The 16,506-nt window shown below is 39.3% G+C and overlaps 1 protein-coding gene across 5 annotated transcripts in view; it reads left to right on the top strand.

The window, feature by feature from the left end:
• The window catches only part of LOC126414647 (parathyroid hormone/parathyroid hormone-related peptide receptor-like), a 510,473-nt gene that overhangs the window by 433,380 nt on the left and 60,587 nt on the right, over positions 1–16,506 (top strand). For all 5 annotated transcript variants that reach the window (XM_050083365.1, XM_050083368.1, XM_050083367.1 and 2 more), the window contains one exon: positions 4,226–4,340. In XM_050083365.1, coding sequence (XP_049939322.1) covers positions 4,226–4,340 — 115 coding nt within the window. The remainder of the gene's footprint in view (positions 1–4,225; positions 4,341–16,506) is intronic.

Genomic DNA, 16,506 nt, shown 5'->3' on the forward strand with positions numbered 1-16,506 from the left:
CTTGAACCCTGTCACAGGCCTATCCTATCCCATCAGAGGCAGGGCCACCCGTGAAACAAGCATATCATATTCTAGCTGTACTGCAATCATTGCACAGCAATTTATTTGGGCGTGACCACCAACCTGCTGTCCAACAGAATGAATGGCTTCCGCCAAAATGTAGTCAAGAACAAAGTTGAACCCCCAGTGGCACAACACACCACTGAGCACAACATGAGGAGTTCAGTGGTTGCTTCACAATCTGTGCCATCTGGATCCTTCCAGCCAACACCAGATTTTCTGAACACCGTAATGCGTGTTTTCCTTACAACAAATACTTCACTGCCATAATCCTTCAGGCCTCAGCCTCTGCTAACTTACTGTCTTGACACCTCCTACCCAACAGTTTCATCACCCTCTCTACTGTCGCTCCTTCCTAGGCCGTGTCTCCATTTCATCTTCATCGTGCTCCATACCTCACCTTGTTCCTGCAGCTGCCACCACTCCCTCCAGTATTTCTATTTTACACACCTCCTGCCTCCCAGCAAGCTTCTAGCTACCCACCACTAACCCCTTCTCGTGCTACCTGCTCCACCCCCCCCCCCCCTCCCCTTATCTCTCTCTCTCTCTCTCTCTCTCTCTCTCTCTCTCTCTCTCTGTGTGTGTGTGTGTGTGTGTGTGTGTGTGTGTGTGTGTGTGTACTGTAGCTTGTCAATGCATTTCTTCTGAAAGCTAAAAAAGTTTTCATTGTCTTTTGTGTGTGCCTGTCAGTGACTCAATGCCTCTGCTACCAAGTTGGTCCTGTGTAAGCAAAGATATACATAAAAAAACAAAGAGGCTCCAAATACCTGCAGCCAATTTAATAATGGAACATTAGTGGATATAAGTAAACTTGGAAGAAGATTTCACACAACTCATGACCTTCACCTCAACATAGTGGGAGAGAATTTAATTACCTGCAAGATTTTATAAATAGTAGGTAAAAAATTAAACCTGGAGCATTATATTCCAGAAGTTGTACCTCTCAAGGACAAAAGTAATTCTACAAACAAGAAATGTTGGGTAACAGAAGTGCAAGGAGCCAACTACAACACAAATGAGGCTACCACATGGACTTGCTAGGTGGCAGAAAGCACTCAGAGGTCAATGAGACAAAAGACGACTCCAAGCAAGTGCACATATGATTTTTGTGGACAGAATCTCTCCAAACAAAGATGAGATACGTGATGTAATTAAAATGGTCTTAGGAAATTTGGATGTTAATTTAAAATCCAGTAGACAAATAAATTGTAGTGACAAGTTTCTTTCTATACACCACCAGAACGTCCAGTCAGTCACAGACAATGTTTTAAGATTGAGGTCTTACTAAATATTGAACTTAATTTTGTCAGTGTTCTATGTCTCTCAGATTACTGGTTAAAGGCAGATCTGATTGATTCACTTTCAATACCATGCTAGACACTTGCAAATTACTCCTGTGGAAGAAATCACAAAAATAGTAGTACTACTGTTTTAATTGAAACTTAAATACAAAACTATTGACAGTTTTCAGTACTTCATTGAAGAAAAGTTTGAAGCAACAGCTGTACAAATCAGTGGTGCAAATACAACTCACTTATTGCTCTGCTAATGGGAATTTTGAGTTATTTTTCAATAAACCTGAAACATTGCATAGTATGATACATGTAGGCATGAAATCAACAGCAATATGTAGGCAGTTAAACACCTTTCCTTGGAACAAGCATGAGAAAAAACTATCACTCAACCATATAAATACTTTGATTTAAACCAAACTAACAATTAGAATAAGAATTACAAAAACTACTGTTACTACTGTGGCCCAGATATTCGCAAACACAATTTATACTGCAAAATGCATAAATATAAATACAAGAGATCATGAAGTGCAAGTGGTAACCCTCTCAGACTATTTAGTGCCAAACCAACATGATAAAGGAACCATGACTAAGAAATTTCAACACATAGAGTGTAGAAATGTTCAATCACTTATTGTCAAGAGAGAGATGGGAAGATGCATTACACCAACAAAAACTTTGAAAAATTTCGAACAGTCCTAAGTATGTATTTATAACAAACACTTTCTGTGATCCTTAATCCAGTGGAGTTTGCAAACAGACATCTCACAAATCAATCTTAGAAAAGTAACTTCCTGCACCAAACCTGTCCATGAGTTCCTCAGGGCGAGGTAACAGGTAAGTGTCAGCTACTGTCTGTGGGTTGACTATAGGCTTGAAGTCAACACAAATGCAAATGCGATCAGAAGGCTTAGGCAGCAAAACAAAAGGACTTGCCCATTCACTAGCTTGAATGGGAGCAATTACACCATTCTCTTGCAGTTCTTTCAATCCCTCATGGTACCATACTATGCCAGCCTTTTCAGAGGCTATCTAGAGAAATCATTTCCAGCCAACCAGAATCCCAAACACTTCACCTACTTCAGATTCATTGATGACATCTTCGTGATCTAGATCGGGGATTCCTCCAGAACCTCAACACCTTCTCCCCCATTCACTTCACCTGTTTGTCCTGAATCCAAAAACCCACCTTCCTTTATGTTCCCCTCCACTTCAAAGATGCCACATCAGTTCCTCCATCCATATCAAACCTACCAGTCACCAGCATACTTCCACTATGGCAACTACCACCAACTCCATACCAAGAATTCCCTTCCATACAGCATAGTCACTTGCACTCATTGCATCTATAGTGATGTGCAGTCCCTCTCAAAACATACTAAGGGACTCACTGAGGCCTTCACAGACAGTAATTATCATTTCAATCTTGTATAGGAACAGATCTCCCATGCCGTATTTCTCCAGTCACCCACCAGCTGCCAAAGTTCCACCATATGGCCACACAGGAATACTCCTTTTCTGACTCAGTACCACCCAGGACTGGAGCAAATGATTGACATTCTCCGCCAGGGTTTCAACAACCTCTCATCATGCCCTGAAACGAAAATTGTGCTACCCTATACCCTCCTCACCCTTCCCACAGTGGTATCCTGCCACTCTCCAAGTCTACACAATATCCTCATCGATTCCTACACAACCCCTGCTCTAAACCCCTTGCCTCTTGGCTCATATCCCTATAATAGACCTAGATGCAAGACCTGTCCCATACAGCCTCCCACCACCACGTACTTCAGTCCAGTCACAAGCATCACCTATCCCATCAAAGCCACAGCCACCTGTGAAACAAAATCATGTGATCGACAGGCTAATCTGCAACCACTGTGCTTCATTCTATGTTGGCATGACAACCAAAAACCTGTCTGTTTGCATCAGTGGCCACTGACAAATTGTGGGCATGAAAGAACTGGACCATCCATTTGCTGAACATGCTGCCCAACACAACATTCTTTATTTTAATGACAGCTTGTGCTCTCTGCATCCTTCCTATCAACACTAGCTTTTCTGTATAATGCAGGTGGGAACTTTCCATCCCCCACCTATACCCTGCTCTCCCTCCTGTTCCCTGCCCCAGCCTCCTCCTTACCCTCACCAACTGGGATGCTTCTCTCATCACACACAGTTGCATGTAGTCTGGCCCCGGGAGCCAGAGGGAGTGGTCATGTGTGTGTGAGTGTGTGAGCTGTGTTTGCATGATGTGTGTGTGTGTGTGTGTGTGTGTGTGTGTGTGTGTGTGTGTGTGTGTGCACGCATGAGCCTTTCTATGCATGCATGCAAGGGTGTGTGGGGGGCCATTCACATGCATGTGCATTGCTGTGCTTGCTCAGGTGCAAATGACATCCCACAATCTGCAGAGATTTTCTGAATGAATAACAAATTTCAATCCAGTGAGTGGTCTTCTGTAATCCTAACTATTTAAATACATATTATTCAATTTGTTTTCTGTCGGCATTTCATATACTTATATGAACTCTAATAACAGTTTTCAAAAATAAACTTAGATGGCTTGATTTACTTTTCCTTGTCTGATAACATTATTACTGTGATTCTTCAGTTTCTCCCAGCATATTTGTTGCTCAAACAGTCCACGGGTATACTGCCGGTTCATAGTGTTCAATGGGCCGTCCGCCCTCAGGAGCTCAGTTCATCAGCGCACTTGATGATGGCGACACGTCTGATCGCCGAAATATTGTGCCCGTTGGACACAATGAACCGGCAGTATACCCGTGGACTGTTCGAGCAACATTATTACTAGTCTGTAACTGTGCCAAGAATATCATTAGTGCTTTATTAACTGTATTAATTGTTTACAGGGTTTCCTTGTGGCACTTCTTTATTGTTTCTTGAATTCAGAGGTCAGGACAGAGCTAAATAAGACACCTTTTCAGTGGCCCCAAAGAAGAAGAAGGAACACCGATGCTAGCGATGGTATGATATGTAGAATGTAGTGTTGTAACTGTATACAACCATCCAGATGGTTGTATACTACTTATATTTTATTTCATGAGTATGTCAGTGACAACAGTATAGAAGTTCACAGAAGACAATGAGATTTGCACAGTGTACATGCCTAAATGTTGTGTTACTTCATAGCTTTGTACATGGCTTTCTAACAAAAGTTTTGAAACTGCTACATCAATGAAGCAATTGACAATAATCCCACTGCATTTTTCTCTGTATTTGTTTTTATCATCTTCAGCACAGTTGTTGTTCTATTGGATAGCTTTGCACAAAGTGACAAGTTTTAGAGTATAATTTTTGTCTTCAGGCGATATTAACTGTTACAGTACAATAAAATCACAATAAAAGGAAAATTTAATTTAGCACTCTATAAAATTACAAAGAGATGGAATAATTAGACAGTACTTACCTTTATGAGATGAAATTCCCAGGTACTTGTTGAAATAAATTCTTCAGTGTAAAAGAAACTACACCCATCTTCCAAGCCTTACATGTTCTTTTCTCAGGGAGGAAAGAGGAATAGAGTACATCTCACCTTGCAGTATACGTAACCTTCCAAACTACTCTGTTTCACCTCTCTTATTATGTTAGACATACAATACACTGAAGCACGAACACGCCAGCTTAATTTGCCCATGCCCTGAGAAAGATTGCTGTGGCACAGTCAAAGCATCAACTGTTTTGGTATTTTAGCATTTTAATTATTTTGTAAGCTGAAACTGAAGTGTATGGAGAGGGATTTTAGTGAGATTAATAATGACTGTGGAAACCCATATATTTATAGAAATTAATTTTCAGTTAAAACTTGTACATGAATTCTTTTAATTTTAATATATAAAATACTAAATCCATTTAAAATTATAAACCACAGTCTTAAAGGTATTAGTAGTGTAGAATAAATAAGTTTAGCTTTAGCCAAATAAAAGGAAGTATTTTTAATTCAATGCAGAGTGTCTGTGATGGAAAGGGTCTTAGGAGAGGAGTGAGTGTGCATTCATTTTGCTTTTGATACTAGTTTTTTTCTTTTTATAGATGAAATTAACAATTTCTATAGCCATGTTGTACTGTCAATGTACTCCAGGCATCAGTGGTAAAGAGATATGGGAAATGGTAACGTCTAATAGAGTGAACCGGTATAGGACATGGAAAAGAGGCTTGACCTGTTGCTTCAGTCAGACATAGATGAGCATCAGGTAATGCAGTTGTAGACAGGTCACAATAAAATTTCAGCAAGAGAAAGAAAGTTTTGTTGTTAGGCAGCTACGCTAGAGATGTTGATCAACTGTTGGATGATAACTGCTAATATTAGTTCCTGAGTAAGTGATATTAAAAAGGAAAGGGGGAAGGCAAGTACTGTCATGACTTGAAAAATATCAAAGGTTACCAATCCCACAACACATTTCGAAAGCTTCTATTCTCTTCTTGTCTAAACTATTAATCATCCATGTTTCACTTCCATACATGGCTACACTCCATACAAATACTTTCAGAAACGACTTCCTGACACTTAAATCAATACTCGATGTTAACAAATTTCTCTTCTTCAGAAACGCTTTCCTTGCCATTGCCAGTCTACATTTTATATCCTCTCTACTTCGACCATCATCAGTTATTTTGCTCCCCAAATAGCAAAACTCCTGTACTACTTTCAGTGTCTCATTTCCTAATCTAATTCCCTCAGCATCACCCGATATAATTCGACTACATTCCATTATCCTCTTTTTTCTTTTGTTGATGTTCATCTTATACCCTCCTTTCAAGACACTGTCCATTCCATTTAACTGCTCTTCCAAGTCCTTTGCTGTTTCTGACAGAATTACAATGTCATAGGCAAACCTCAAAGTTTTTATTTCTTCTCCATGGATTTTAATACCTACTCCGAATTTTTCTTTTGTTTCCTTCACTGCTTGCTCAATATACAGATTGAATAACATCGGGGAGAGGCTACAACCCTGTCTCACTCCCTTCCGAACCATTGTGTCCCTTTCATGCCCCTCAACTCTTATAACTGCCATTTGGTTTCTATACAAATTGTAAATAGCCTTTCGCTCCCTGTATTTTACCCCTAACACCTTCAGAATTTGAAAGAGAGTATTCCAGGCAACATTGTCAAAAGTGTTCTGTAAGTCTACAAATGTTAGAAACATAGGTTTGCCTTTCCTTAATCTAGCTTCTACGATAAGCCGTAGGTCAGTATTGCCTCACGTGTTCCAATATTTCTACGGAATCCAAACTGCTCTTCCCCAAGGTCGGCTTCTACTAGTTTTTCCATTCGTCTGTAAAGAATTTGCGGTAGTATTTTGCAGCTGTGACTTATTAAACTGATAGTTCGGTAATTTTCACATCTGTCAACACCTGCTTTCTTTGGGATTGGAATTATTATATTCTTCTTGAAGTGTGAGGGTATTTCGCCTGTCTCATACATCTTGCTCACCAGATGGTAGAGTTTTGTCAGGACTGGCTCTCCCAAGACCGTCAGTAGTTGTAATGGAATGTTGTCTACTCCCGGGGCCTTATTTCGACTTAGGTCTTTCAGTGCTCTGTCAAACTCTTCACGCAGTATCATATCTCCCATTTCATCTTCATCTACATCCTCTCCCATTTCCAACGGCAAGGTCCATGGTTTATTGAAATACAAAAATACCTTGATATTGTTTTGTTTTTGTTCAAGATTTGACATGAACTCTCACTACTGTTCGTCTATCACTGTAGCACTTCTATTAACCACAATAATGTTTCCAATTACTGTGGCTTCCTTGAAAATGATACGACCCCATCAGTCCCGAAAAGTTTCAAGACTGTATTAATTAAAAATAGAGAAACTTTTGGTTTTAACAGTTCAGCTGTTCTACATAGTATTCCTCCACTTGTGCACAATGCACAGCATGTTCATGCAACAATGTGAAACTGTCAGAAAAATCCTCCTTTTAAGATGTTGTTCTACTCACACATCACATTGGCTTGAATGCTGGTTATGTGATCAAAGTTCTGACCCCTCATGTGAATTGTTATATTTGGGAATAATAAGAAGTCATTTACCACCAAATCAGGTGAATATGAAGGGCAGTTGAGAGCTGTCACTCATTATGTGCCAGAATCTGCACTACATTTGCAGCCAGGTGAATGGGAGCAATGCCATGCAGTAAGAAGAAATCCCCTCCCTTTCATTGTTGCAGACAAACCATCTGAATCATCTTCTGCAACCAATCCATGGCACCCAAGTTATAGCGCAACTTTACAGAGGTGCCAGTAGGAAAAAATTCCCTTTGGATAATGCTATAACATCAACAAGGTGACAAACTATGTCTTCACTCTTGATTTTGTCATTTGCACCTTCTTTGGTCTTGACAAATCATCAAAGAGCCATTCTGCCCTTTGTCTTTTGTGGTAGGTTTGTTTTGATAACAACAAGTCTTGTCATCTATGATGATTTTTTCCAGAAAAGAAATGTCTGCATTTTTTATTCCAGTCAAGTCACAGCAGGTGTACATGCATCACTGTTTTTGTTTGCAAGTTAAAGTGTGTTGGACAAACTTCGAACACACTTTTCTCTTCTTCAAAACATTATGGAGAATGTCTTAAACACTTGTTTTACAGATGTTCAGGTCTTCAACAACAGTTCAGCATGAGACATGGTGATCATTTTTTAAAAGAGCGAGGATTTTCTCAACATTTTTGTTGTTTGAACTTCAGGGTGTATTGCCTGACCTCTCATTGTCCTTGAGCAACACCTGTCCTTTAAGATGTTTAAACAGCTCAAACACTCAACCATAAATTGAATACTTTAAATAATTAGTACAATAAGCCTTTTCCATGGACTCAAATAGCAGCATAGCCACTTTGCTGAGTGAAATTGAATGACTGCTAGTTGCTCCACAGCAGTTTATGACACAACAATGTTGACAAACTATGGCCATATGTCCACTACTTAACACTGCCTACTCACAACTGACCAGTGGAATGCATTCTTGTTGTTTACAGCTGTCAGTTCAAGCTGCCAGTGTAGCTACTATGCTGATGTCACTTACATGTCAGGTATAAAATTAGTCATGGAACTTTTTGGATGGACAGTGAAGTCAGACCACTTCAATGAATTTTTAACAAAGTTTGCAGTAAATTTGCACATTTCTCAGTAAGAGTAACTAACCAAAAGAATGCAGAAAATTGTCTTGGTAATTCAATCAATATAGTCCGTGGATGTAATTCTGATTGGGGAAAAATCATACACGGCTTCCCCAAAGCCCAGTCTTACACCCCTGACATTGTTCCTCATATACATAAATAATATTCCATCTAGTATGCAACAAATAGAATTAGTTTCTTTTGCAGATGACACCAGTGCATTAAACAATCCAAGCATATAAACATGAACAGAAGAAATGGTACACAGTCTTCTTAAAACTATCAGTGACTCATTTTCTGTGAATGCTGTCACCCTCCATTTTAAAAATACACAGCATATCCAGTTCTGCACATCTAGGGGTACTACACTAATGATAAGTGTAACACATGGTGAGGAAGTATTATATGGGGTTGATACTTCAATATTCTTGATGAGAATTTAAGCTGGAAAAACACATTTTGGAACATTATAATTATCAGATTTGAGCTCAGTGTAGTAAACAAATTTCCTGTGCTTAATCGAAAATTGTTACATAATATTTCTTGATAGAGAGTTGAAAATTAGTTGAGACATGTAACTCAGAAGACTGTAGACTGATTTAATACTAGTTAGTTAGTTTCAAGTTCATGGATCATTATGCACGATAAATAGTAATGATGTAAAAGAGTCATTTTACATTTACATTGCAGATTGTAAATATGGCTATATGCTGAAACTTATAATTATGTTTTTTCTTCTTTGTTTAAAAAAGAAAATATGCAGAGGTTACCACCTTTTACACATTACAATAATAGAAATTTTTCTACTGAGTAGAAGGAGTTATCAGTGAGATATGTTTTTCAGTTTGTTTTCAAATTTTACTTTGCTGTCTGTCAGACATTTTATATCATTGGGTAAATGATCAAAAATTTTAGTTGCAGCACTGTACACCCCTTTCATGCAAAATACAACATTAATGTGGAGTAATGAACGTCATTTTTCGTTCTGGTATTGTAATTATGTGCATCATTACTCCTTTTCAACTGTAATAGATTATTTACAACAAACTTACTGAGGGCATTAATATACTGTGAACCAGTAGTCAGAATGCCCAACTCCTTAAACAGATGACTACAAGATGATTGTGGGTGAGCACAACATACACTGAAGTGCCAAAGAAACTGGTATAGGCATGTCTATTCAAATACAGATGTATGTATACAGGCAGAATAAGGCACTACAGTCAGCAACACCTATGTAAGACATCAAGTGTCTGGCGCAGTTGTTAGATCAGTTACTGCTGCTACAGTGGCAGGTTATCAAGATTTAAATGAGTTTCATTGTGGTGTTATAGTCAGTGTATGAGTGATGTGACACATCATCTCCGAGGTACTGATGAATGGAGATTTTCCCCTGTGACCATTTCATGAGTGTACCATGAATATCAGGAGTCTGGGTTACATCAAATCTCCGACATAGCTGCGGTCGAAAAAAGATCGTGCAAGAATGGAACCAACAATGACTGAAGAGATTCAATCAATGTGACAGAATTGCAAACTTTCCACAAATTGCTACAGATTTCAATTCTTAGCCAACAACAAGTGTGTGAACCTTTCAGTGAAACATCATCGATATGGTCTTTCGGAGCTGAAGGGCCACGCATGTACCCTTGATGACTGCATGACACACAGATTTACGTTTCGCCTTGGCCTGTCAGCACCAACATTGAACTGTTGATGAAACTTCCTGGCAGATTAAAACTGTGTGCCCGACCGAGACTCGAACTCGGGACCTTTGCCTTTCGCGGGCAAGTGCTCTACCAACTGAGCTACCGAAGCACGACTCACGCCCGGTCTCACAGCTTTACTTCTGCCAGTATCTCGTCTCCTACCTTCCAAACTTTACAGAAGCTCTCCTGCGAACCTTGCAGAACTAGCACTCCTGAAAGAAAGGATATTGCGGAGACATGGCCTAGCCACAGCCTGGGGGATGTTTCCAGAATGAGATTTTCACTCTGCAGCGGAGTGTGCGCTGATATGAAACTTCCTGGCAGATTAAAACTGTGTGCCCGACCGAGACTCAAACTCGGGACCTTTGCCTTTCGCGGGCAAGTGCTCTACCAACTGAGCTACCGAAGCACGACTCACTGTTGATGATTGGAAGCATACTGCCTGGTTGGACGAGTCTCATTTCAATTTGTATTGAGCAGATGGATGTGTACAGGTGTGGAGACAATCTCGTGAATCCATCGACCCTCTTCTGAGCTTAAACACTTCCACTGGCCACCAAACTCCCTGGACATGAACATTATTGAGCATATCTGGGATACCTTGCAACACGCTGTTCAGAAGAGATCTCCACCCCCTCGTACTCTTACGGATTTATGGACAGCCCTGCAGGATTCGTGGTGTCAGTTCCGTCCAGCACTACTTCAGTCATTAGTCGAGTCCATGCAACATAATGTTGCGGCACTTCTGCATGCTCGTGGGGGCCCAACCCTATATATTTGGGGACAAGAAAATTTTGCAAAAACTATAATGTGAAAAATAATGCGAAATTGGCAATTTTTAATGAAATGTCACAAAATTGGCAGTTTTTAAAAAATATGGAGAAATGTGTCATTTTCGCTTGTAAAAAAAATGTTATAAATATGAGGTCGTCAATCTGCCGATTTTCATAACTGCTAGTTATTTAATATCGCAATTGCATTTTGACATCTTATTTCCTCAAGGCTTAGGTTGGTGTACAGTCTTAATATACATGATCATTTCCTGTGTAGCTATGATCTGATGTCAGAAGTAATATCAAAAGTGCAACAAAAATTGGCAAAAAACAACGAATTTGAAGAAAAATAATACCAAATTTGACAAAAACACTGAATTGATAAAAAAACTATAGAATCTGGCAAAAAAGGTAAAATCAAAGTTGGCGAGAAAGGTAACAACGAATTTGGCAAAAATAGCAGCCAATTTGGCAGCAAATACCACCAAATTAAGCAAAAAATAGCAGCGAATTTGCCAAAGAAATAACTGATAGAAAACAACACAAATTTTGAAAAAAATAAATAAACCTTCAGAATTGGCAAGAACCTCCAAATTAGCTAAAAAATTCCGAATTTGCAAGAAAATAACCTCAAATTCAGCAAAAGAATAAAACCAAAAAGATACAAATGACAAAAGCAGCAATTTTAGCAAAAATAGCACCAAATGGCAAAAACAGTGAAGTTGGCACAAAAACCCGAAACTGACAAAAAAAAAAAACACCAAACTTGACAGACAACGAATGTAACAAAAAGATAAAAAGTTTAAAAACGGCCGAAAATAGCACAAAATTTGGCAAAACAGGGAGATTCGTATGAAAATCCAAAATTGGCAAAAAACACCAAACTCGGCAAAAAACGAATTTGACAAAAATATAAAAATGACAAAGCAAGCAAAAAATAGCACCAAATTTGCAAAACCACCTAAACTGGCATGAAAATGCGAAATTGGCAAAAAACAACAAACTCGGCAAAAATTACCCCAAATGTGGCAAAAATAGTGACACCTAATTTGTAAAAAAATTGCATCAAATTTAGCAAAAATGCAACTTAGCAAAAAATGCAACATCGAATTTGGCAAGAAAAGATAACATCAAATTTGTCTAAAAATATCACCAAATTTGGTCAAAATTTAACACCCCATTTGGCCATAAAAAAAAAGATTTTTTCTTGCCCCTATGTACATTAACTCCCCACCAAGTGTTACACTTATCAGTACCAGTCTCATATGCAAAAAAGAACTAATTCTGCATTCTGCTTTATGCATATTAGAAGGAAGATCATTCTCATATATGAGGAACAATAGCAGACCTATTATTGAGCTTCAGGGAGCCCCATAAGTGGTTTCTGCCCAGTCAGAATTATGATCCCAGATTGTGTTGGTTGAATTACCAAGTACAGCTTTGTAGATTCTTATATTTAGATATGACATTGTCTATTGGTTAGCTGTACCATTAATTGCATAAAACAAATTTATCTAGGGGAATAGTTATGTACACAGTCAAATACCATGCATAGGTCACAGAAAATACCAATCAGTGCTATTTTATTATTTAATGCTTGTTAAATTTGTTGAGTGCATGTATAAATGGCATTCTCATTAGAGCAACTCTCCTGAAACATGAACTGCGATTCGCTGGGGACATTATTATTACTTAGGTGGGATACTCTTCTAGAACATGTCATCTTGTTAAAAAATTTTGGAAAATGATATCAGCAGTGAAACAAGTTGGTAGTTCTTGACATCCCTCCTACCATCTTTCTTTAACAGTGACATATTCCAGTCTCTTCAGAAAAATGCTTCAAGTTAGTGATGCATTACATATTTCAGATAGGACTGTACTTATCAAACTAATACAAATCTTTACTACTCTACTGCAAAAACCATCAAAACCAAATGAGATTTTATTTTTGAGAGAATATACAATTTTCTTAATTTCAGAAGGAGAAACTGCTGATAAATTCACATAACTGAATTTTATGAGAGTTAATTTTTCAACATATTATTGTGATTTTTCTCTAGAACTGTCTGTCCCTATATTTTTTACAACATTTAAGAAATAATTATTAAATGTGTACGCTATCTATGAGTCTTCACTTAAAGCCCTTCCATTCAGTTCAGCAGTAAGGCTATCCTGTTCTATGGCTGGTTGTCCTGTTTCTTATTTCACTACATTGTGTTGTCAGAATTACTGATTTCTGATGTTATATGCATGTTACTTGATATTTTTTAATAACCTTTGTTAGTAATTTTGAACAGTTTTTGCACTGCGCAAATACCTTAGGATCTGTACTTCTTCTTACCAACAGATACATTTTCCTTTTCCTTTCACAAGATACTTTAATCCCTCTAGGAATCCATGATTTTTCCATGGCTGTTTAGTGTCCTTTCTAATTAGCTTACACAGAATGCTGTTTTCAAAGAATGACATGAATTTATGTTAGCATAAGGTTCATTATAAATTTCATTCTAGGTGATCTCTTGTAAGCTATTCCTAAAAACATTTGTGCTGAAGTCATTAATTATTATAACTGACTTCCACTGAGGACTATCTATACTGTAAGGCACTAAGATCATTTTTCCTACCAGAATCCTTTACAAAATTTACACTGAACTCACCACAGATTATTAATTGCTTGCTTCTGACTGATAGAGTAAGCAATACAGAAGCAGACTATTATTTGGTATTAATTCACAAGCACACACTTCTTTGTGCTGATCACTACAAAATCTACTTGTATCAATGTTTTTGAACTTGTGCTCTGTCTTAATGTATGTGACAACTCCTCCTTTGGTTTTGCATGAGTGAGATGCTGGAATGTAATTTTTTACATGTAACTTATCCAACCCCATGGGTATGTGGTGAATGGATAGGCACAAGCTAGGTCTGGCTTTTCAGAGCTCTCTAAATTTTCTACATGGATAAGAAGCCCTTTACATTATTATGTAGTTCTCTAATAATTTCATGAAATAAACTAACCTTACTTTTGTGTGCATTCTTAAGCATTTTGTGGGACCCTTCTGTCATTTTGGCTTCTTTCAAAACAGAATGCCTGAATCCTAATTCTCACCTAAAAGGTACCTCCCCAACAACAGTCACCACAGGGATTTTGCTTTGTGTGATGGCACGTTGAAAAAAAGACTGCTAGATGTTATTAGTTCTCAGACTAAGTTTTTCATTCTCTCTCTCTCTCTCTCTGTATCTTCCATCTCTCCCTTCCTTCTTTTTCCACTGGTTTGATGTGGTCTGCCATGAATTTTTCCCCAGATCTCCTACCACCCTCTCCCTCCTTCTTGTCAGTGTTTTCCATATATTCATTTCCTCACTGATTGTCAGGAGAATGTCCTCATTCCTTACCTCATCAGTTCCCCTGATTTTCAAAATTCTTCTGGAGCACCACATCTCAAATGCCATGATTCTCTTCTAAGAGACACACATATTCAGACTTGCACAACTCATGGACACGTGGCCACTATAGTTTCTTGGAACTAAGGTCTGACTGTGACTGCATTTGTGGTGGGCAGCAATCTTTGCTGGGATGTGTACACTACTGGCCATTAAAATTGCTACACCATGAAGATGACGAGCTACAGACATGAAATTTAACCGACAGGAAGAAGATGCTGTGATATGCAAATGATTAGCTTTTCAGAGCATTCACACAAGGTTGGTGCTGGTGGTGACACCTACAACGTGCTGACATGATGGAAGTTTCCAACCGATTTCTCATTCACAAATAGCAGTTGACCAGCATTGTCTGGTGAAACGTTGTTGTGATGACTCATGTAAGGAGGAGAAATGCGTACCATCATGTTTCTGACTTTGATAAAGGTCGGATTGTAGCCTATTGCGATTGCGGTTTATCGGTTTATCGCAGCGTGACATTGCTGCTCGCGTTGTTTGAGATCCAATGACTGTCAGCAGAATATGGAATTGGTGGGTTCAGGAGGGTAACATGGAATGCCGTGCTGGATCCCAGTGGCCTCGTATCACTAGCAGTCGAGATGACAGGCATCTTATCTGCATGGCTGTAACGGAGCATGCAGCCATGTCTTGATCCCTGAGTCAACAGATGGGGACGTTTGCAAGACAACAACCATCTGCACGAACAGTTCGACGACATTTACAGCAGCATGGACTATCAGCTCGGAGACCATGGCTCTGGTTACCCTTGATGCTAAATCACAGATAGGAGCGCCTGCAATAGTGCACTCAGCAACGAACCTGGGTGCACAAATGGCAAAACATCATTTTCTCGGATGAATCCAGGTTCTGTTTACAGCATCATGATGGTTGCATCTGTGTTTGGCGACATCGTGGTGAATGCACATTGGAAGCGTGTTGGTATGGGGTGCGATTGGTTACACGTCTTGGTTACCTCTTGTTCGCATTGATGACACTTTGAACAGTGGACATTACATTTCAGATGTATTACGAACCGTGACTCTACCCTTCATTCAATCCCTGCGAAACCCTACATTTCAGCAGGATAATGCACGACTGCATGTTGGAGGTCCTGTACGGGCCTTTCTGGATACAGAAAATGTTTGACTGCTGCCCTGGCCAGCACCTTCTCCAGATCTCTCACCAATTGAAAATGTCTGGTCAATGGTGGCCGAGCAACTGGCTCATCACAATACGCCAGTCACTACTCTCGATGAACTGTGGTATCATGTTGAACCTGCATGGGCAGCTGTACCTGTACACACCATCCAAGCTCTGTTTGACTCAATGTCCAGGCATATCAAGGCCGTTATTACGGCCAGAGGTGGTTGTTCTGGGTACTGATTTGTCAGGATCTATGCACCCAAATTGTGTGAAACTGTAATCACATGTCAGTTCTAGTATAATATATTTGTCCAATGGATACCGATTTATCATCTGCATTTCTTCTTGGTGTAGCTGTTTTAATGGCCATAGTGTAGTAGTGGCATAGAAGAGCAGTGTGGGGGTGGGGAAGATACTAGCACTGCATTTAGCGACGTGTTGAGGACAAGATAGTAGACTGCTAATTGCAGAACCAGGAGGCTGCCATTTGGGGGGGGGGGGGATGTAGGAGGGAGGACTATTCTTGTATATGGAGGGTGGAAGCAGGGAAGGGGATAGGCTTATGTGTGATGATCACAGATAGCTAGGCTGTATGCAAGGGTCTAGTTGATGTAGAATGGGAGGGCAGCTGTTGAAGTGAGGGTATTTTTGATAGGTGACACATTTGATGTGGAAGTAGTGATTTAGCCATTCCTGCGGTTGATTCTTCTAGATGGTCCATGATAAGGTTCATATGGAATGGAGGCATGCTGGTGTCAAAAGAGAAGTAATTGTTGTTGAGGGTATAGTTTGTCATGGTGATGAGGTAGGAGGCCTTAGGTCTAGAGTTGGTCAGGCAATGGGGACGATTTGAAGAGCGGCAGGTTCAAATGGTTCATATGGCTCTGAGCACTATGGGACTTAACTTCTGAGGTCATCAGTCCCCTAGAACTTAGAACTACT

Source organism: Schistocerca serialis, chromosome 1, assembly GCF_023864345.2.
Source record: "Schistocerca serialis cubense isolate TAMUIC-IGC-003099 chromosome 1, iqSchSeri2.2, whole genome shotgun sequence".
Lineage (NCBI taxonomy): Eukaryota > Metazoa > Arthropoda > Insecta > Orthoptera > Acrididae > Schistocerca > Schistocerca serialis.